The 20,865-nt window shown below is 39.8% G+C and overlaps 1 protein-coding gene across 2 annotated transcripts; it reads right to left on the reverse strand.

Annotated features, from left to right (window-relative positions):
* Window positions 1-449: 449 nt before the first annotated feature.
* tmem108 (transmembrane protein 108) lies at window positions 450-15,371 on the reverse strand. 2 transcript variants are annotated; one of them, XM_072451082.1, is made up of 5 exons: window positions 15,281-15,371; window positions 4,540-5,508; window positions 3,705-3,856; window positions 2,895-2,946; window positions 450-1,977 (listed from the first exon to the last, which is right to left on the reverse strand). In XM_072451082.1, the coding sequence occupies exons 1-4, from the start codon at window positions 15,318-15,320 to the stop codon at window positions 2,902-2,904; spliced, it is 1,206 nt and encodes a 401-aa protein (XP_072307183.1). In that variant the 5' UTR covers window positions 15,321-15,371; the 3' UTR covers window positions 450-1,977; window positions 2,895-2,901. The 2 variants fall into 2 exon arrangements, with proteins under 2 accessions (XP_072307183.1, XP_072307182.1); XM_072451081.1 differs by lacking the exon at window positions 2,895-2,946.
* Between the last annotated feature and the right edge of the window lie 5,494 nt (window positions 15,372-20,865).

Consider the following 20,865-nt stretch of genomic DNA (forward strand, 5'->3'; position numbering starts at 1 on the left):
ACTTGACAATGTCGAATTTGTTGAATGACAAAGTGAATCATTCGAAATTCTGCATTTTACGTAATTGCAATGAGTCTCCACACCTTTAATTAGACTTGGAACATTAATATTAGAACATTATGTTATTGGTATAACAATCAATAAGCCTGAATTTTCTCACTGTCGCAGCAAAAAGTACTAGTTTTTGTGGTTTGGGCCAACATAGCAGGAAGCTGGAGGGCCAACAAAAATTGGTCTGAGGGCCGCATTTGGCCCCCGGGCCCTAGTTTGGACATGCCTGCTGTAAGGGGTCGTGGGTGACTGGAGCCTATCCAAGTCAACTTTAGACCTTAGGCGGGGTACAGCCTGGACATGGGCCACACAGGGTGTGCAGGAGTTGCTGTGTTTCATTCCTTTGTGACGGCTGAATCTGTCGGATGGTGTGAAACATTTAAACACAACTATTGGGCTAAGTTTTTATAAGGTTTATTGCTCTGCAGTAAAAAGTACAGTGTATACTACAGTACAAAAATACATACATGTAACACTCTCCACCGTGCCATCAAACATTTGTGAAATATGTATTTTTGAGCGTGCAAAACAACAAACTCGGCCTAGCGTCCACTGCAGGAAAGGACTGGGATCGTGTTTTTCAGCATCCCTTTCATAATCACAGGTGAACAACATCTTTTAGCAAGCAACAGCATTGATAATTAGATGAAACGCCAACTGATGACAGAAGGACCACAAACTCCATAACTGAATCATTGAAACATTAAGTAAGCTGCACGCAGCACCTGCATGTGCTCATGGTAAATATTTAGCTTTTTTCCCCCCCCAGAAATGTATATGTCTGTGAATGGAATACTGCAACAAACATTTGCACAGGAGACACTTAACAGCAGTAACATTATTTTCTAAATCCACCTGGGGCTAATGCCACTCCACAATATAGACATTGGACCCACCAGAAAACAGACCAACACACACAGAAGTCACTGGGTGGAACAAAAACATGGCTGACCTAACGTAACACTGATATTGGGTTACAAACACACTGTAAAGGACAGACAGAACACAGGTAAACAAAGGAATGGCAGCTATGTGGTCCCTCTGCAGAGCGCTCCCGCACAAAACATCTTTATTCTATCAATCAAAATAATGATTTATATTGCTGTGATGTGTTAAGTCTTTTCAAGATTATATGTAGATTGTGTCAATGAGATTCAAATTACCCCACACCTCTTTAGTATATTTCATGTACTTGAATGAAAGCAGTTAAAAGCAGTATTTCATATCCTCTTGGTCTTTGTATCTAGCAACTCTCGTTACTGTAATACAAATGCACCTTTTTGTTTTTAGTTTCATGGTCGATCTTGGTTTTGCCCTCTCCAAACTAAAACATATTGCAGGATCAAACCTAAATTCGCTTTGTACAACAGCGCTCTGGTGACTCATGTTCAGCCTATGCACTTCACAGACACACTGTTACTTCAAAGTGATTGCATTGACCATTTTCGGCACAACCCCACAACCTATAGGTGCTAAATATTCAAGTTCTGCAGGCTATATACGTATTTTGTGATTACTTTTAAAGGACAAGCTATCGTGTTATCATTGCAACCATTCACAGCCACTCAAACCACTTACCGCAGTTTTAGAAAGACATATAAACCTTTATCACAATTAAGCCTCTTGTAGAAATTGTACATCAGAAAAATAAGACGCTGCATCCTCATAGTAAATACGTATGTTTGCACGACTTTTCCTCTCCTCTGCTTGTCTTTTTACATATAGAGTATAAAGTCGAGTCTCTGAATAATTACATACATAGAGTATATAAAATAGCCACAGCAGTAGGGTATTTGGATAGGTCTGTCTCTAGATAGCAGAAGCCTTGTCTCGGTTGATAAATAGAGTCTCCTGACAGAAGGGGTTGACCAGGACCACGCTGCTGCCGCTGTAGTCGCCGTTCGGGGGCAGGTAAGCGTCATGCTCCTGTAAAATACATAAAAGGGAATCAAAATGAGTATTCAATCATAGAAGAATAATACAAAACTCTAGATGTGGCACTTCAGATCAAAAGTCTTTGATTATGGTTCGTGGAATAGCATTTGATCTAAGAATCTGGTATTGAAATTGTAAGAAATTGTAAGATGAATATAGATTGAACATTATAAAATATTTTTTGTTAGGAATTTTGTAAAATGTAATGCTAAGATGACATATTCTTTTGAATTATAAAGGCTTTATTGTTAGTAGATAGAGCAATACTCTGAACTCCTGAGTCCAGATTAGAACTTGAATGGAATACCAACACCAGCCACAAGAGATCAGTAAAGGACTTTATGAAAAGGGTTATCACCTGGTGTACCCTGCATTCATGTTTCTGTATATTCTCTTGCGTTCATAAGGAATTGATGACAAAATAGTTGATTGCAAAATGGTTTATGGTTCCATTTTCGTTGGGCATTCTCTTGTGTATTTTATTAGTTTGTTCTTGGTCTTTTCTTTATCAGTGTCTGCTGTTTTCAAGACTGGCTGTAAGTAACATAATTCATTCTTTGCCTTCACTGCGCACACTGCGGTCTTATAGGCAGGGAGTGAGCAGTGTGAGGGAACGGCAAGGGAACCGATTCACCTTAGGGCTTTTAAGAGGAGAGTGGACCATTTTTTGACAAAGCTGCGTGTACGAAAATACAAAGAAAAGGATCGAAGTTTGGGGAAGGATGACTCAGGAGAGACTAGAACCAGGGACTTATGGGCGAGTGAGTGGTGAGTCAGCAGGAGTGGAGAGGGAGGGAAGTGTGAGTGTCAAAAAAGCAGAGAGAGGGTGGATATTCATTTTTGGGTTTTTATGTATTTACACAGCTATTATATCTATCTATGGGATGGACACAGCAGGGCAACAACACCTGAGCATCACCAAGGACATCCTACACAAGCTCCGACCTCAGCCTCCCTCTCCTGACGAAGGCAAAAAAAAAAGCAAGAAATATATGTAATAGAGAAAAACAGGTGGAACATGCATGTACAGAATACAGCAGGATGTTTTTTCCCCAGCAGATGGCGCTACAACATATTAACAACATGGCACAAACTGTACAAATGTAGACAAAAAAGTTCAATAGGAAATTGTACCATCAACAATATGAAATAAGTGAAACCATTTGAAAGGTTAGATGTAAAGTATATAGGACACCTAGTAGTGTATAATAGCAGATTCATTTCATTCCTACGTTAATTATTGGTTTATTACGACTTAATAGTGACAATTGCTACACTGTTTTGCCAGAGAAAGTCAATTTCCCCTTCACAAAAGTTTACTTGATCTTAACTAATATTAAATAAATGAGGACAAAATACGAGTAACCCATTCACAATTTACTTGGACATGTGGTGGAGGGTCTGTCATCCGCTCGTGTCCATGGAGATGTTACTTTGTCTGAAATGTTCCAAAGAAGGGCATTAAATGTAACTATCTTGCAGTATTCAATTACTGGTGTTTTATTACTAAAAATACCGTAAAAACACACTATTATAAAGAGCGGGTTTGCCTCTCCACAGATCTGACTTGTAATTTTGCCTGGTGACGTCAGATGCTTGTGTCCATGGAAAAAGATACGTTTGATGTCATAGTGTGCCACCAGTGAAGTGACATAGTGCACCTTTAAGTTGTGCGTCTCTGAAAGTGACTCTGAACGTGATATAAAGTGTATGTGCACCTCGCTCTCCAGAGTGTGGATCTCTCGGGGCAGCTCCACCGCGTGCCGGCTGAAGTAGTCCATAGTGATGGCGTTGTTCCAGTAGCTTAGGTTGTTCTCTTGACTTGTCGACTTCTTCTTCCTCCTCATGCAGCACACAGTCAGCAATACAGCTACAAGAGCAGAGAGGAAAGGAGATAAATACAAAAACACCAAAATAGACATGCATTGTATTCACAGAGAATGCTTGGATTAACTGTACAATGCCCTCTGCGCCCTCTGCTGACATTGCAAATGATGAAAACACTTTTTTTGTATTGTATTAAATGCAGTTTAAGCATTGCTATAATATGAAGTCTAGTCTAGTCATTCTATACGGCCTTTTATCATAAACACTTCCTGATTTGAATTCAGTTGTGTTTTGTCATTTTGTATATTAGGTCTGTAACAATCAGGACTAGATCGACTTATCGTTCAATATATGATAAAAAGGACAATATATTTAGGGCTCAGTATTTATCGTGTACATTTTCTTTGCATTTTGGGAAACCTTTCTTTCATTTTGGTAAGATTTAGCTGTAGAGAGTGAAATAACTACTACTTTTAGGACTCACAATCTACTAACTACAACTAATTACAAAAATGTTTAATTATGCAATTTATTTATTTATTTATTTATTGAAACTCTTTTTTTAATTTTGCACATTGTTTCTTTTGGGGTTCTCCAGCTGTCAGCAGTGGCACAAAGTAGTTGAATTATTATCATTTATTGTGATATTTTCTACAATATATTGCACAAATGTGTTCTCATGACAGGCCTATACGGTTTGTAACGTCACATCTGTCCCATACTCACAGCATGACGACACAGGCACACTGATGGCCAACACGATCCACATGATGTCCATGCGGCTCAGGCAGATCATCATTCGGGACGGGGGCGGCTCCACGGTGGGGCCCGAGCTGTTCGCAGCCACCCAGGGGTCCTGTGTGGTAGCCGGGACCTGCCTGTTCAGAAAGTTCCCGCTGGCTGTGGACTCGAACTCCGAAGCGTTCCCCCCAGCAGCCTTAGCGTCACCGGAGCTTGCATTGGGCAGCATCAGACCCCCTAAAGCAGTCACATTCACCGTCCCATTGTCCGAGACGTTGACTTGACTGTTCACCTCGGTCGTGGTGGTGGTGGTCTCGCTCAGATTAAAGTTTGAATTGTCTGTGTTGATTTTGACGGTAGTGGGAGGTGTTGTGGATAGTACAGGGCTGTTTATGGGAGAACTGGAGCTCGCTGTTACGTTGAGCTCATCAGTGGGAGGTTCCGTATCTGTGTGCACCTCCCGTAAAGTAATGGCATGGTGTTCTGACCTTCTGGGGCCATCCTGAGCTTGGCCTCTGCGTCTAAGGCCTAGTGCAATGCTTTGACTTTTGTACGTCGTGAGCTCTGGACCTATCAAATGTCCATCTTCCATCACACTGACTCCAGGCTTTGTATCTGAGTCGGGAACTGTGCTGCCGGCCTGGTTGGACTGAACTTGAACCGGCTCTTCGAGGGTATAACTTTGAGTCTTTTGGCCTGGTTTGGCGCTTGCGGTGCTCACAGTGGTGCGAACGGGCGGCAGTGTGACGTGAAGCCAGGCTAAAGGTTGGAGCGCAGGGACAGTAGGGGTCAGCGATGGATGGTTAAGGCCAGAGGAAGTCCACTCTCCACTGCTGGAGCCCTCTTGTGGCCAGTCTGGGCGGTGCTGCTGCTGCTGGGTCGCTGCCATGGAGACAGACTCGTCCTGTGCTGATGATACTGGGGCAACAGGCAGCGCGAGAAAGGCGAGGACACCTGCACACAAACACAAGATATGGGTAAATATACACATTAATTACCTTTTGACTAGTATTATTTTGATGTGGCAGTATTCCTACTTGAGTATTCTTACTTCCAATTGTGAGAAAATATGTCTGAAAGTGATTGAGAATGTAGGACGATCTATTAGTGATCAAACGTTGTCAGATTGTCTTCATAAAGGTAGTTTGGAGTAGCATGCAAGCTTGTTTCCATTTACAAATATTTACAAATAAGTGACAAAAGAGTATTTTAAAAAGTTTGTTTGTACCTCAGTAGTGGAACGTAATTAAGTACAAAAGTAAAAGTAATATTCTTAAGTTAAAAATGTATCTACCTGTACATTACTTTTACATACTTTTTTTTACATTTGAGAGACAATTTTTACAGGGTTTGAGGGGTAATTTTTGTAGCACGTTCATAGTAACTTGAAGGGTTTTGGGATTAAGCACCAACATTGAGCATGCAAAAATACACACAAAAATGAAAAAAAAAAAAAAACTTGGAAATGTATTTTTGTAATTGCAAAATAGCTCTCAAAGTCTGTGTGAAATACCTTGTGAAATGCTTTTCACTTTACTTAATTCTACTTGAGACATTTCTTTGCTCTTGTAAAATGTAGTCCTTCTTCCACCACTGCCTTACCTTACCCATGCCCATTATAAAGCCACATTTATTAATAACATTTGACAAATGCAGAGAGTAATTTTACAAGGTTATTTTGCGTCGCTTTTGTCTCTGTGTCTGGCAGTACAATCTCTTACCACTCACAGGCAGAAAATAGGTTGACTTCACAAACAGAGTCCAAGGATAAGTGCATATTTACAGTGGAAGCGTGCTCTGTCTTTTTAAATTTCAAGTAATTCTTACTTTATTCCGACAAAACCTTTCCATCACGGCACCAACACTTTCAATTCTATCCTTAAAACTAACTTGGCTTCAACTAAACTTGCACATTTGAGTTTAGCATTCATGTAGCCACCTTTCGTTTAATTTACCAGCTTTGTCTCTCTGTTAGATCACTTTATCAACCGCACTATTACTTCAGCACTTCCCCCTGTGTAGTGGGCCACACCAGTCACTACTTAGGCTGGTTCCTGGAGCACTTAATGAACTGCATTGATCTGTGGGTCCTTTTCTATTTAACTGAATGCATTTCCAAACCCATATATCTGTTCCAATAATTATAAGGTAAGAGAAGCGAGATGAGTTCCTTAGCATGCTGGGATAGCCTCTGCGAGCTTGTACTGTCTGTTCCACTCGCTCCGGTGCGATCCCTTGAGGAGGCGGTGCAGCGACAGGCCATTAGATGAAGCCTGTGGGGGAATTGGCCTATTATGTGATCCGATCTAAGAAAGTCATAGAGGGAGCAACATGCAGGAGCCTATTCATTTAGCCTATTAGCTTGTCCCTCACAGCCTTTATTGACGCCGCTAATGGGGAAAAGTCATGCATTAAGTCAGTGACAAGGAGGGTTGTCATTGCATTGTGGGTAGTTTAGGACGCCGCACTGGGACGGAATGCTAAATATATTTGAATCAAGCGGTCACATTTACTTGAGTAACTTTTTCAAAAAATTGTTCTTCTTGGAGTAACTTTTTGACACAATACTTTTACTCATACTTGAGTGATTTTTCAATAATTATTAAATTATTTCAAACATTTGTGTTTCTTTCACCGCTCCGTCAGATATAATTTATTTTATTTTTCAATTTTTTTTCTTCTCATTTTTCTGTTCTTTGAAAATACATTATTTTATGCATAATTTAATGTTTTGTCCTTCCACTTACATAAACTTCAAATTATAAATCAGATGTTATATCCTCTTACTTGAGTAATAGTTTCCCCAAATACTTTTTTACTCTTACTTGAGTAATTTCTTTCTACTCTCTGATCTCAATTGGGAGGTAGACTAGATTCTAGTCACTAGAATCACAAATAAAATAGGACATATATGGCTATGTAAACAAAATGCCATATTTTTAGCACTCTGTACTATTCCAATAACAATGTTAAGACAATAGGTTTAAGTATCAGACACATGTGAAATTATTGTAAAATTACCCACAAATGTGCATATCTTAAAACCATATTTACAGTATAACCAATATTTAAATATTGGTAATATTAATCTGTCCACCTTTACTGTTATATTTTGTTACCAGTGGTTAATCCTTTGTTGTAATTAATCTGTGTAGTTTACAATGTCTTTCTGTCACCTACTTGTCACTGTATGTTACTGCATTCTTTCCATCTTGTATTTATTCAATTACAGGTGTATTTATTGCTTAAACAACTTGACCTGGTGCTTAATTGCCTCCACAGAGATAGAAACTGTGGAACATTCCAGGCAAAGTAATAACATCTCCATGGAGACAAACAGGTGGCAAAAGACAGGCTACGTGGAAATGTGAAAATGAACTGCAAAAAAAAAGGCATAATTAAAAACCCAACACATAAAAAGCATTGAATTGTTTGGTGTTGGTGACAATCTGATTTTGCTTACTCCCTAGTGAGCTGATGCTGTAGTCTTAATACCACTCTTGTCCGCTGTAACTATGGTAACCAAACTCTATTTTCTACAATGGCCAAGAGCGAACAAGACCCAAATCTGAGGTGAGAAAACACATCATGTTTTATACCACTATGAAAAGACCACAGTACGATAAAGCTTTACACTTCACTCACCCGTACGCTCTGGTTCTATAAGCTTTTTCAAACTCAGCCCGTCAATCTTTAATTAACTCGCTCCAAAGTCATTTATTTTTACAGACATGGTGCATTGAGGACGGGCCAAGGATGTACACAAACTCTTTCACGTTTATGTATTTTGGTGGAAACAGCCAAAGAGATCCACTCAACCAGTTACGTCTTAGAAACAGCACATAAAACCTAACAGCGATAATTATTGATTCAGATCATGTTTGAAATGTGACTGAGGATTTGCAGCTGAGGAACTTCATTCTGACTCATTTTAACACAATGTCATCTCATAACATCCAGAAATATGTGAAAACCAATACCAATATTTATATTTATTCACTTCTTTTCACAACTGTGCGCAATTTCATCATTAATAAGAGGCTCCCTTAGTTATTTTATTACTTGGTTTACGGATCCGCCGCACTTAGATTATTGATTTATACAATATAAATAAAATAAATTATTATCAATCATTTTTTATAAAGTACTGCCGACAAAGCAAAAAAGCCTTAAATTAAACGTAAAAAGCGGTATTAAGTCAAAAGACAAGAGCGCGTGAAGCGTTTTGGGCAAACCCGGAAGAAAACATATTTTGAAATTGAAATTGTATTCATATTTATATTTCGTCCGCCTGTGCAATATATTTCATTTAAAAATCCGTAAACCAAGTAATAAAATAACTGCGACCTTACTGTGTGTATTGCCTTTTAAAAATCCTTATTTGATAGTATTTTGCTAATCCAGAAAGCGTATTGTCCCTCCTAAAGGTTATATAAATGTGCAGATATAGGTCTACACACTTTAACATTAACAGTGTACATGTAATATTATGATATAGTCTAATCTGAAAGTAAAATAAATGGCTGGTTCTGCCTAAGCTCCACATAATGTTGTCACTTTTGGTATAACTCAAACATAACTTTATTCAAAAATCAACGGAAGATTAGCTTTGCCTCACAGTTTAACGCTAATACATAAGATGCGATGTCTCTTTGTTAATGGGTGTCATTTTTCACAACAGCTGTAGGTCAGGCTGATGGAGTTCAGGAGTAAGCTGAGTGTACACAGACTGAAGACTGAGACACGCAGAGTAATGTGTGCGCAGGGAATTAACAAGAGGAGTGATTGAATGAGTCCCGAGCTTCATGAACATGTATTATGGAGCTCTGTGGAGAATATGTGCGAATGAATGAAGAGGAGAATGAAGAGGAGCATGAAGAGGAGAATGAAGAGGAGAATGAAGAGGAGAATGAAGAGGCGAGCGCCGGTGTAGTCTGTGGGCGAGCAAAGCACAAAAGCGACGCACTCACCAATAAAGTGCATCAGGAAAGTGGTAAAATAAATTTACAGAGAAGAAGTTTTACAGCTGGCCTTCCCTTTAAGAGGAAAACCTAAACTTTTGTCATCTTTCATCTCTGAGCAGGCTTTGTACAAGTTTAAAACATAAAAATGTCGACCTTTAAAAGTTCAACCTTGAGAGTCGCACTTTTTCCCACTTGTACTGACACTGCAAAAAGATTGTCAAAAGGCCACAAATGGGCAGAAGAATTCTTTCTGATTTCTGAAGCTTCTAGTTTGTTGGATTTTATGCTCATTAGGCCTACTACACATTTACCAGACACAACTTCACTCGTATTAGGTTCAATCCAAAAAGACTACTTTCTACATCTAGAAAGTAGTCTTTGTAGGCCACAACCAAGACTGCACACACTGGACAAATCCTCCAGCCTGATTACCTTGTGCAGCTAATATCCATCTCGTAGGCCCACAGCTCCAGCTGGAGAAAATACAATGTTGTTTTTGAAAAATGTACAGAGGGAACGGTTGGGTAAGATGTCAAGAGTGTTTCTCTCAAACATATTCAACAAAAGTTTGATTTCTCTACTTGTGGATTTCTCAGCTTTAAGTATTCCTCTGAACGTTGTGCCTTTTCTCGAATGCTCTCAGTGAGGGAGACCTATAGTGTGTAAATCTCAAATTAAGAGTGCTACACGTATAAATCTGTCTTCCAGGTTACCAACAAGTTACTCCTGACCAAAGATCAGGAGTAACTTGATGTGTCCACTCACTGCTCCTGACAGTTTGACTCAAACAAGATTCCATTATAAAGACTTTATTCAACTGGGACAATACAACTGTACCACACCAAATTGAAAGCCTTTGTTTAGTGACTGTCACATTTAAATTGGTATCATTTAGGTTTTTGGAGCTCAAATGTTTATGCTTCACAGCAACAAACCTACCCTAAGCTGACTTTGTCCCGTTATCTGTGAAGGCTAATGAGGTTTCTTTGTCTTTGCAGCTGAACATAAACATTAAAGGTGGAGGAGATTGAAGGTGAGCAAATACATTTCATTTCATTTCACATGTGTGTCCTTGACTGCTGCTATCACATGCAACATAAACTGCCCTGTTGCCCCCTGTTTCCATCTTATCACCATGGACAAACACATGCTATCACTACAGAGGCAAATAAGGTGAGAGTAGTGTTTCAACTGTGCAGTCATTCCTCTGCCAAATTGTGTCACAGTGTTTGCCATTAACTTAGATGGTGATGTATTGAGGGACGGGCCAATTTATGCACAAAAGCTGCTGAATTGGTCCTTCCTGTGAATGCATTGGGAGCGGTGACATTCACTCAAGTAAGTCCTCCATTGATGACGGGGACATCAATAAATCATGTCCCAAAGTAGGAGCCGGAGCGCTGATCCAAAACCAGCTTTGTTCCAACAATCATTCACCATTACGCTCAATGTCAGAGAGTCACGGCACAAACAGGTGACTCCATACGACCTTTACGTTGGTATAAGTGCTTTTTATAAACATGAAGGTTTCAAATCCAGTAGTCAGTTTTCAGATCTGTCCTTAAGCATCCAAGCTACTCTTTATACACCTGACTATAGCTGACTTTCAATGGAGACAGGGCTCTTTATTACCGTGTTGTAGCAGGGTCAGCTTATGTTATAGGTCTGAGTGTAATAATGGTGCGTGTCATCAGTGGCCAGCTGGCAGGAGCACGCTTCACTAAAGAAAGCCCGATGTAAGAGCTGAGGAGTCAAAGGGCGCGAGGTTCACTTCACCGCTGATTTGTGATTGGTAAAAACACAAGATCAGCGGCGGGAGTCCACTCAAGCCGAGGTCACAAAGAAGATTGTAACTTTTGTGTATAAAGAGAATTCTGTGTGTATTCATGTAGAAAACTGGTGTGGAAAACATCTCGTTCGACACAAAGGTTTTCAAAGATCGTGAGAAAACCTTGCGCGTACTTACAAGATACAGACAAATACTATGAATAATCAAATTGACCAGTGTTCTGTCAGTTTGTTGATCATTACGGTGAATAATTAGGATGTTTGGAATGCATGGGGAATAACTTTTGACCACTGAAAACCGTTTGAAATGAACTGTTTTTAATGTTTTAAGACAGTAAAACTCAGGTAACTCAGGCTTTAAACATCTCCTCCACAGTAATCTGACTATGAACTGTGAAGTTGTTAGTAAATGAGTGGATGAAACTGTACCAGTCCCTATGTCTGTATTATGTCGTGGGCTAAACACTTAATTGCTTGTGGGCATTGAACGATTGCCACTAATTAGGCGTGTCCTCTCCAGAGCTTTGACCTGGCGCTATCCTGGCTTATGTTTAGCTCCATTTATGCTAATCCCAGCCTCTTCAGACGGGCGGGTGATCCTCTGTGGTGTTCCCCAGCGTCCCCGGGGCCCCATCTCCACACCCGGTCCGAATACCAATGAGTCCGCTTCTCGTATCACATCTCCACTACGCACGAGTCGACGCTCCGCTGCCCCGGACTAAATGACTTCACCGCATAAAGTCTGACAGGTCTGAATCAAAGCTATCATGAAGAGCAAAGGGCAATTCTTTGTACCTGAGATTTTGATGTGCTGTCGGGGTGCGGGGACGTCTGATTGGGCAGGAGCTCTTATCAGCTTACGGCAAGAAGATTGGATTATGACGACTAGCTCAGAGATCCCATGCTCTCCTAGAAAGACCACCATGTAATAGGGCCGTGTTGCAATAAACTGATATGATAACCCAAACCCTAACCCTAACATTTTGAAATGGTAAGATTTATTAAAGATGTTTGGAATATGCATCGTTCTTAAATTAAGACCAGACACATATGCCTAAAGTTAGCTCTCTTTCGGGCTCTAAATGAAGGAGAGTTTGTTACATGTGCTTTGTCCAATCCTGATTTGGTAATAGTTACAAAATCAATTCTTCTTTGGTTGTTGTAATATCGCATGTTATACACACTGTCCTTGTACAAATGTTCGTTATTGCCTTTTGTTATGTTGAGGAAAGCAATGGTGACGTTGAGTTAAATGACCAGAACTAGACTGAACCAAGACTGAAGCTAGAAATGAAAAGATAGTCAAAACTAACAAAACGTCAGATTAACATGAAAACGACTGCAGACAAGTTGTTTGAATAAGATCTAATAAAATATCAGCACTAGAATGAGTACAGGGATAGACACCTCTGCATGATAGTGTCAGTTGTGTCCTTAAGCAAGGCACTTGCATAAGCCTGTGTTGATGATGTTCCTTGATCCTCAAACTTGGCTCACAGATCTATCTCTGTACATTCACCTTAATTGCTCCACTCTTTTACAGCTCCAGTTACATAATCCAACTGATCAATGTTCAGTCCTATTCTATTAAGTATAGAATAGGTCTAATTATATAGACGCAGAGCCCCAAAAGCTCAGGCAATTTCAAATTGTGTTGATGCTTGAAATATCTTTCCATTCAATAGTATACTGCAATTTCACTCTATAAGCTTTGTATTCTTGCTGTCACTATGAGCAAACCCTATCTAGAACTGACTTAAACAAGAAGTTATGCAGTCATTATTGACATTATCAGTTTAAACCAGCAAACATAAGCCGACTTCCTCTCCTTCCTGTTCACTATTCTGCCACATTACCTATAAATAACAATTTATTTACGTAGAATTGTTTACCGTCCCAGTGCATTCCAAGTACATTGCATTGGCTTTGTAAAAGGAAATACAGTGTATAATTAGCCCTGGGTGTGTGCTGTCCCATGAGGTCACAGCCAGATAGACCGTCCCAAAAGAGGATAGAATGGGCGGGGAACTGTGGCCAATACAGATGTGCGGCTAAAGATAAGAAAGAAAAGGCTAACAGGATAATGGCTTCCGGTTGGATTGGCTGCATGGCTTTGAACCTATTTATCTGCAGATCAAGAAAACAAATTGAGAAAAATAAAAGTGCTTCGAATGTTTACCAAAGTGATGATTTAGCGGCAGTGACTGTGACAGCGGGACAGGAAGCGGAAAGGTTAAACAGGAAGAAGGCAAGAATCTAGAGGGAACAGTACAGCCTGGGGTTGAACAAGTCCAATTGGTGTCATTTCATCATTAAAAGCAGCATATTTTAATTACAGTGGATGATTTTTAGGTCTCATTCTTCTTCTTCGAGTCATCTCCACCACAGCAGCAGAAGCACCAGCCTCCTCAGCTTCTCCATTATATATATAGAAATATCTTCCATTATACCAGCACTAAAATCATGCATCGGAAATAAAAAAGGCTGGTTATAGTTATAGTTACATGACAGATTTTTATATTTACTACGAATATTTTAATTTTACTACGAATATTTTAATTTTAGTGCAAACATTCATACTCATGCTACAAGACAAAAAACAAAAACATAACAAAATATAAACAGCATAACTTTTGAGTACAGAAGAATTGATAGAATCTGCTTCCTAAAAATGTAAACATAATAAAAACAATAAAAAAATAAACATTCAATTTAAAGGGTCATTAAAATACTTAAAAAAACAATCAAAACAGGCTCTTGAACCTTAACTAAAATGTAATGGAAGTGATTGTTGTGTCAGCTCTTCTATCTTGTACTGTATGATGTTTTGAATCTTGCCTTTCTTATAGACCACAGGATAAACCTTGTCGCTATGGTAACACAATGTTTGGAAATTCTATGTCGCTTTACTTTATTCTTTATTTTCTTTAAATTGATATACAGGCACAGTAGTGAACCGTAACAATCTCTTCAATGCACTATAACAATGGTTCTCAAAGTGGGGTCCGCGCCCCTTGAGAGATTAGCCTCCAGATGTTGCAATGAATTCAAGGTAAGTCTGAACTTTTAAAATCGAATTGCAAAATGGTCAGAAAATACATGTACCGGTCATTTCGAGCATGCGTGGCTCTGTGCGACCTGGACATGTTCCTCGACGCTCCAGACATTAGGATGAGCCCAAAGCAGACTCGTTTCTTGTGTAAACGGCGGCGCTGTGACCTTGCTCCACCTCTCCCTCGGCTCTAAGCACTTGGCTCACAGAGTGCAGCTTTATCACTGCAGAGGATTTGGACAGGTCTGTCAGCGGCACGCTCCAGGTAGCGCTCTGTGGAGGTGCATAACCGATAGCATCACAGTCTGACTCCGGGTCTCAAGGCCTGGTGGTCCAAGGATGACCCCCATACAAGTACATCCTTGTGTTTGCCAAATGAGAAGTAGCAGAAAGAAAATGGGAAACTATTTCTTGCACTGGCCCCGTTTTGGTTGATTTTTGTACTTTTTGTCCTGTCTCACAATGATATAGAATTGCTCAAGTAAATACTAGATCTGTGACACTGTGGTGTGGCTCAGTGGGTAGAGCTAAAGCCCATATGCAGAGAATCGCATCAGACTTGAATCATTGTTCTGAATGTCTTCATGCACTTTTGTTACAACCAATTTCAGCCAAGATCTGGTTGTTAAATTTTCAGTAAAAATGTAACAATGAATTCACTTCACTCACAGACACTTGTCACTGGAGCTCATCTTTTCAGTTGCAAGTGCAAAAGAAAAACAGACTTGTCAAAGCAACGCACATCCATACAAACTAGTTTTAGTAAATATATAATATGTAAAGTTTTTTGTTGTTTTTTGTTTGAGCGTGTTTTTTAGTTGTTACGTGTAGCTCTGTAACACGCCGGACCAGTCAACCAAGTCAGAAATAAATAAATAAATAAAAACAAATGTTGCTGTTTTACAGGTGTGGTGCTACTCACTCAGCAGCTGGCAGCGCAGGACCTGTGGGCGTGTCTTCATGATATCATGTGGTCCGGCTCCTCCTCCACAGTGCTCATGGTTCTCTGCAGAGCAAAGGAGATGAGGAGAACATGCATTAAAGTCTGGTCATTAAAGCAGTTGATAGTGGGGTGGCTCTGTATATTATTTCATATTAAAGGGGGCCCATTTCAGCCATTTTGCTCCAGGCTCAAAGTGATGTCTACGGGCCTGGTGGTCAGTAAAAATGCACCTATTGCCAGATCATACATGAAGGTGAACTAGTATCTAGTAACATTTATTTTATAACTTTGTATGGATTATACCCAAATAACAACATTGAGACCATGGATAAGGCAATCCATCAGAAATGTAATAAAACATGCCTCTAAATAGATAATATCCTCCACATTTTTATCATGTTATCCTTTTTCTTTTATTTTTCTTTTGGATGAATCGCCAACCTCTTTGTGCCTGAGGAGCCAGAAAAAAGACGGCTCACGCTAATGGATTCATTCAACCACCAGACACACTTGTGCCCGTCACATAGAATCTATACACGGCACCCACAACGTCCCTTTCACAATAAAAAGCGCAGATTGGATTGCACCTGTAGAGGCTATATCCTCATCCTCTGGGCCTTAAAGCGACACTGGCATCCCGCGGGTAAAACCAATTACAGAGCATTAAACATTGACCAGTAAGCCTGTCTTCAACGTTTGTGACAGCGAGACGGGGACCCAAGGGTGCTCTTCGAGGGAATGAGTCACCCACATGGCTCTGTCACAAAATAAGAGCGTGTGTTGAAGCACTTTCTCAGAACAACCTTGGAAAAGCCTCATGTCTGAAAGCACATACAGAGAGTGGAGCGTGACTAATCCAGAGCCATTGTGACATGTGGGATTGTACTGACAGTCGCAGAAGGTGAACGCTGCAAAGAAAAGAGGGACTCCATCACCCAAATTACAGCTACAGTTTGGAACATGAATGTACCTGCCTTGAATTGAACTGAATAATAAACAGGAGAACGATTGAAGGCAGAGTCTGGCCATCTGCAGTTCCAGTGTTTCATTCAGAGACAAATCTATGAATGTTTTGGTTCTCTTTGCGTTAACTACACAAATCATACTTGAACTTGGTTTGAGCCCAGTTTAGTCCAAATGTAGATTTTGTTTAGTCATGTTAGAGTCCAGGATTAGTGCTGAATGTAATCCCAATTTAATTCCAATTTTGCTGTGGTCTATTTGTGTGATCGCAATCTTGCTTTCATTTTAGACCACGTTTAGTCTGAGTTTAGATCAGGTTTAGAGCTTAGGTGGTACTTGGTGTGAAAGCTTTGAAAACTACTGCACTAGATTTCCAAATTTCCAAAGTATACAATCAGTACTTACTTAATTGAATTTGAAACAGTGAAAAAGTCAATAGATTCATAGATAGTCCACAAACGGACCTTCGTGGGGAAAGCAATCCATTTATTCTAACATAGAAGAGCTGCTCTATCACCCACTGTTCAACACCTACAAGAGCAAACACAAACTTTATATTGTGCCAGATACAAACACAAAGACATGGATAATAACGGCCCAAATGTGTATCAATATCTAAGAATGCGAACGGAGCAACAATCCATTAACTTTTCAAACACGACCTCCATAAAGACTTGAATTTGTTGTGCTTAAAAATTCGAGAGGAAAACATATTAAAAGATTTAAAAAGTAGTGTTCCTAAGAGTTTTATTCACACTGCCTAATATGACACATTGTCGACAGTATCTATCGAAATAGATTGTTTTTGTTGAATAGTACAGTAATCAACTTCCAATGATATCGTTTACACGGGCAGGACTATATTGGGAATTCGTCGGATGAAAAAGTGTAATTGTTTCCCTTTAGAGACTACAAAATCTCCAAAATGAGTAGGAAAGATAAAACAGGCTTTTTGATGAAAAGAGAAAAGAGAAACAAAGTGGGTCGATTTTCTCTTTGGCAGGCACAGAGCCAACATTTATAATGGCTGTAAGTTAAATGCAGCAATAAGAACAGCACAGGCCGGCAAGAAAACATTTAATACACACATAACATATTGGATATCGATCTCTAGACTTTGCAGAATGAAAGCGACACCATACTTGATGCTTTGTTGTTTGTTTATAGCAGCTCTGGTAGAAGTCTGTTATTATAAAAGAGGAGAGAAAGCAAGATTAGAGAAAACAAATGAGTTTATGATGGAGGAGTGGTTGGACTCTTGCCCCTTAGCAACAATGTACTAGGTTTGATTCCTGTTCTAAACAAGAAAACACAAATAAAACACTTGCACAAATACATTCTGGTTGGGGCTATAAGAATAATCGCTATCAAATGGAAATTGCAGTTTGAAAGGACGCAATTACGAAATCGCAACGGCTGCAATTTTGACGTACCATAATTTCTGCCACAAACAATAAAATATCCTGTCTTGTTTTGACTGTTCATATTTCAGTAATCAAATGTATTTTGTGAGTCCATTTGGATATAAAATCGTAGCAGAATATATGTAGAAATATATGTTGAATATTCCCAATGACAAAAAAACAAGACAAATACATTAAAAGCCTGTATTGCAGCACGGCTATTGACTTCAAAACGCACCAACACGTTTCGGCCCAGCGTGTCCTTCCTCACGGTACAAACAGCGTATTTTATAATGTATTCTATATTGTATGTATGAATCCAATTATTACATTACCGGTACATAAATTGCCAATCTAATCACAATCACAATTCTAGTCAGAAAAAACGCATATCATCAAGCTCTAACTTATTCCTTATCATATTTGTGACGACAGCACATCTGCACAGCCTGGTTCCTCATATCTAAGTTGAAAGGGTGCAGTGGCTGCCTTCTGGGTGCATGTGCCTGTGAGGCTTTAGCTAGCGTCATGTCCCAGGATAATGAGCTCAATAGCACAGATCAGCTCGGCCTCTCCACTCTGATTACACATGATCAAGGCTGGAAGAGCTCACTCACACTCTCTAAGTAAGGCTGTGTGTGTGTGTGTGTGTGTGTGACGCAGCAGACAGCTTGCGTCCAGAGAAGACAGCGTCACAAGTGTCCAGAGTGCAGCTGAGAAAAGAGATCTGACCTGAAGCACATCACAAATGGGGATGTCACATTATAACATTTTAGTGTTGCGATTATAGTGTGAAAAAACATTTACTGATTACCGAGATCATGAATTGAACAATAATGAAATCTCTCATTTTCTACTATTCCTCAAGTTTGTGACCAGCTTTACAAAATTAAACTTACGAAAAAAAATCAAGATAAAAGACAATTGTTTACATTAGGGTGTATTTTTAGGACTACAAAAAAATATAAATAAATAAATATAAAAATATGAGATGATAACCACTAGTACAGATACTACATCATATATTTTAAAGGGCTAAGAAAGGTAAAGTAAGGGTTTATTGTGATGTACAATCTTTATATCTAACTGTGTTTACATTACAGTTAAAGGCGCAATGGACGATTTTTCGGTGATTTGAGAACGCAGGCGGAAGTGCGCATGCGCACTCCCCCGTGCGGACTGATACAACACACGTGCGTTTGTTTATTAGCGCGACGGAGCGCAACGCATCGCTCGTCTCCCGTAGATTTCTGTCCACTTCTGCGTCAGCTCGAACTGTCTTTCTCCCTCTTCATTTTGCCCCGTACACTGAGGGAACTATATTATGATAGATCCATGCGCTTAGGCACGCGGAAACGTGGGGACGAGCCTGACGCGGCTGCAGGTGAGCGGTAGGTGCGTTTTATGATTGATACGTGGCAGGACAAATGATTTATCCACGCAAAAAAATTTGCTGAAAAAAATCGTCCATACCACCTTTAAAGAAGAGATATTGTGCTTTTTTCTGGTATTTATGAAACCATAACATATATGATGATAGATCATTAATTTATATTTTGTTCATTGCCATAGTATCCGTCTAAACTAGCTTAATATTAAAAATCTAGGACTTCAAATTCAAAACTAAGAAACTTTTCAAAGTGGAATTTTAATGTAGCACCTTGTCAATTACTTGTTTTTATTGATGACAAATTGTTATGTTACCTTTTTGAACCCTACACTTTTTTAAAGTAAGTACAGACCTCGGAGAGGGATTAAGGGGTAGGTGAAAACTGCAATTTATGGAGAACTCAAGCTTCAAATGCAGGAAAATACTCAAACATACATGAAAACTTGATATTATAACTCTAATGATGATGGAACACTGTTATAACATGGCTGAAAGTGGATTTTACATAACGCTGCAATTCAAAAACAGTGGATACTTTCTCTAAGTATTTCTCTCATCCATCACACCCACAATGATAAAAACCTGTATATTTTCTCCCAAACGACTGTGGAGGCAGTAGGCGTTAACCTGAGAGCGCTGTCTACTGCGTGATCCACAGTTTTGTATGCTTTAATGTCTACACATCAGTTGACATTAAGCATACAACACTGTGGATCACATGGTCTCCTCCCACACCTCCTCCCCCTTCTTCTCCTCAGTTTTATTTGTGGCAAAGCCTGTTAAAGCAAAGCCAGCAGCAGAATGTAGTGAGATCCAAATTGAAACGCATTGTTCGCCCTGCAGCCAACCACGGACAGGCTTATTTTATTAGTCTGACTCTAGTGACCTTGGCTTTGGGCTCAAGTCTCCATCGCTGTGCTCACTCTTCATTCACTACAGAGTCTGCCGCCAAAACACAAAATACAATCTGCATTCATAAAAGTGCATTTTGTTTCTGGAAATCTCCTGTTGTTTTATTCTATGGGTCCTTTTAATGTGAGCCCCGACAAGTCCTTGTGAATGAATCTGAATTTAACAAGGTGCTATTAGGGTTGCCATGGTGATGCTGAGTGCGTGTCAGTTGCCATGGAACTTTTTCCCCCATCTCTGACAAATAATGTCCAAACAGCTACGGTGATTCAGAGGAAAATCAATGCTCGGACTGAGTTGTACCTGTGCGTGTATCAGCTGAAGTACAGGGACTTTACATCGGCCAGTTTACATAAGCAAACATATGTGTGAGCGTGGGTCTATGGAAGGTTGAAAACTAAAAATATAGAATTTCAGACGCATTGAGTTTAAATCCAAGAATTGAAAGAAAAAAAGATCAAATGCCTTAAAGTTCTGTTGCGTCGAGAAGTTTTCACATCCACAGCTGTTCACCAAACCAGCCCTGAGCTCATTTTCCTTTTCAGCCACAGTGTACAGTGTCCATACAGACCCCCCGAGGACATCCCATAAACACGTGGCCATTTTCTCCCTTTTTTCCATGTTAGCTCATCCTTTGACAGTCTTTGAGCTGCTTCCTGTATCCACCATCTTTTGGACCTTTGCTCATCGAAACACAACCTCTGAGCAAACGACGACTACATGATACAGTGGATATAGGTTATACAAGGATGCCCACTATAACGACTATTGACTACATCGAATTGGCCTTTTGCACTTTCCATCATGTTCCTGGTCTGAGTTGCTGAGTCACTGCTGTGTCATAGAAGCTGGCGGAGGAGGTGCAGGTTATCAATCACAGGAAATTGCAGTGCAGTGGT

The sequence above is a fragment of the Eucyclogobius newberryi genome, unplaced genomic scaffold (assembly GCF_026437365.1).
Source record: "Eucyclogobius newberryi isolate DKJ021-1_F unplaced genomic scaffold, fEucNew1.0.hap1 SCAF_18, whole genome shotgun sequence".
NCBI classification, from domain to species: domain Eukaryota; kingdom Metazoa; phylum Chordata; class Actinopteri; order Gobiiformes; family Gobiidae; genus Eucyclogobius; species Eucyclogobius newberryi.

What these genes read in the sequence shown, in the direction of transcription:
- tmem108 (XM_072451081.1), bottom strand. Translation starts at nt 15,320, where the DNA reads ATGAAGACACGCCCACAGGTCCTGCGCTGCCAGCTGCTGA. An exon ending in CCTGCGCTGCCAGCTGCTGA is followed by an intron (nt 5,509 to 15,280) that starts GTGAGTAGCACC and finishes GTTTGTGTGCAG; the next exon opens with GTGTCCTCGCCTTTCTCGCG. An exon ending in TGTGCCTGTGTCGTCATGCT is followed by an intron (nt 3,857 to 4,539) that starts GTGAGTATGGGA and finishes CTGCTCTTGTAG; the next exon opens with CTGTATTGCTGACTGTGTGC.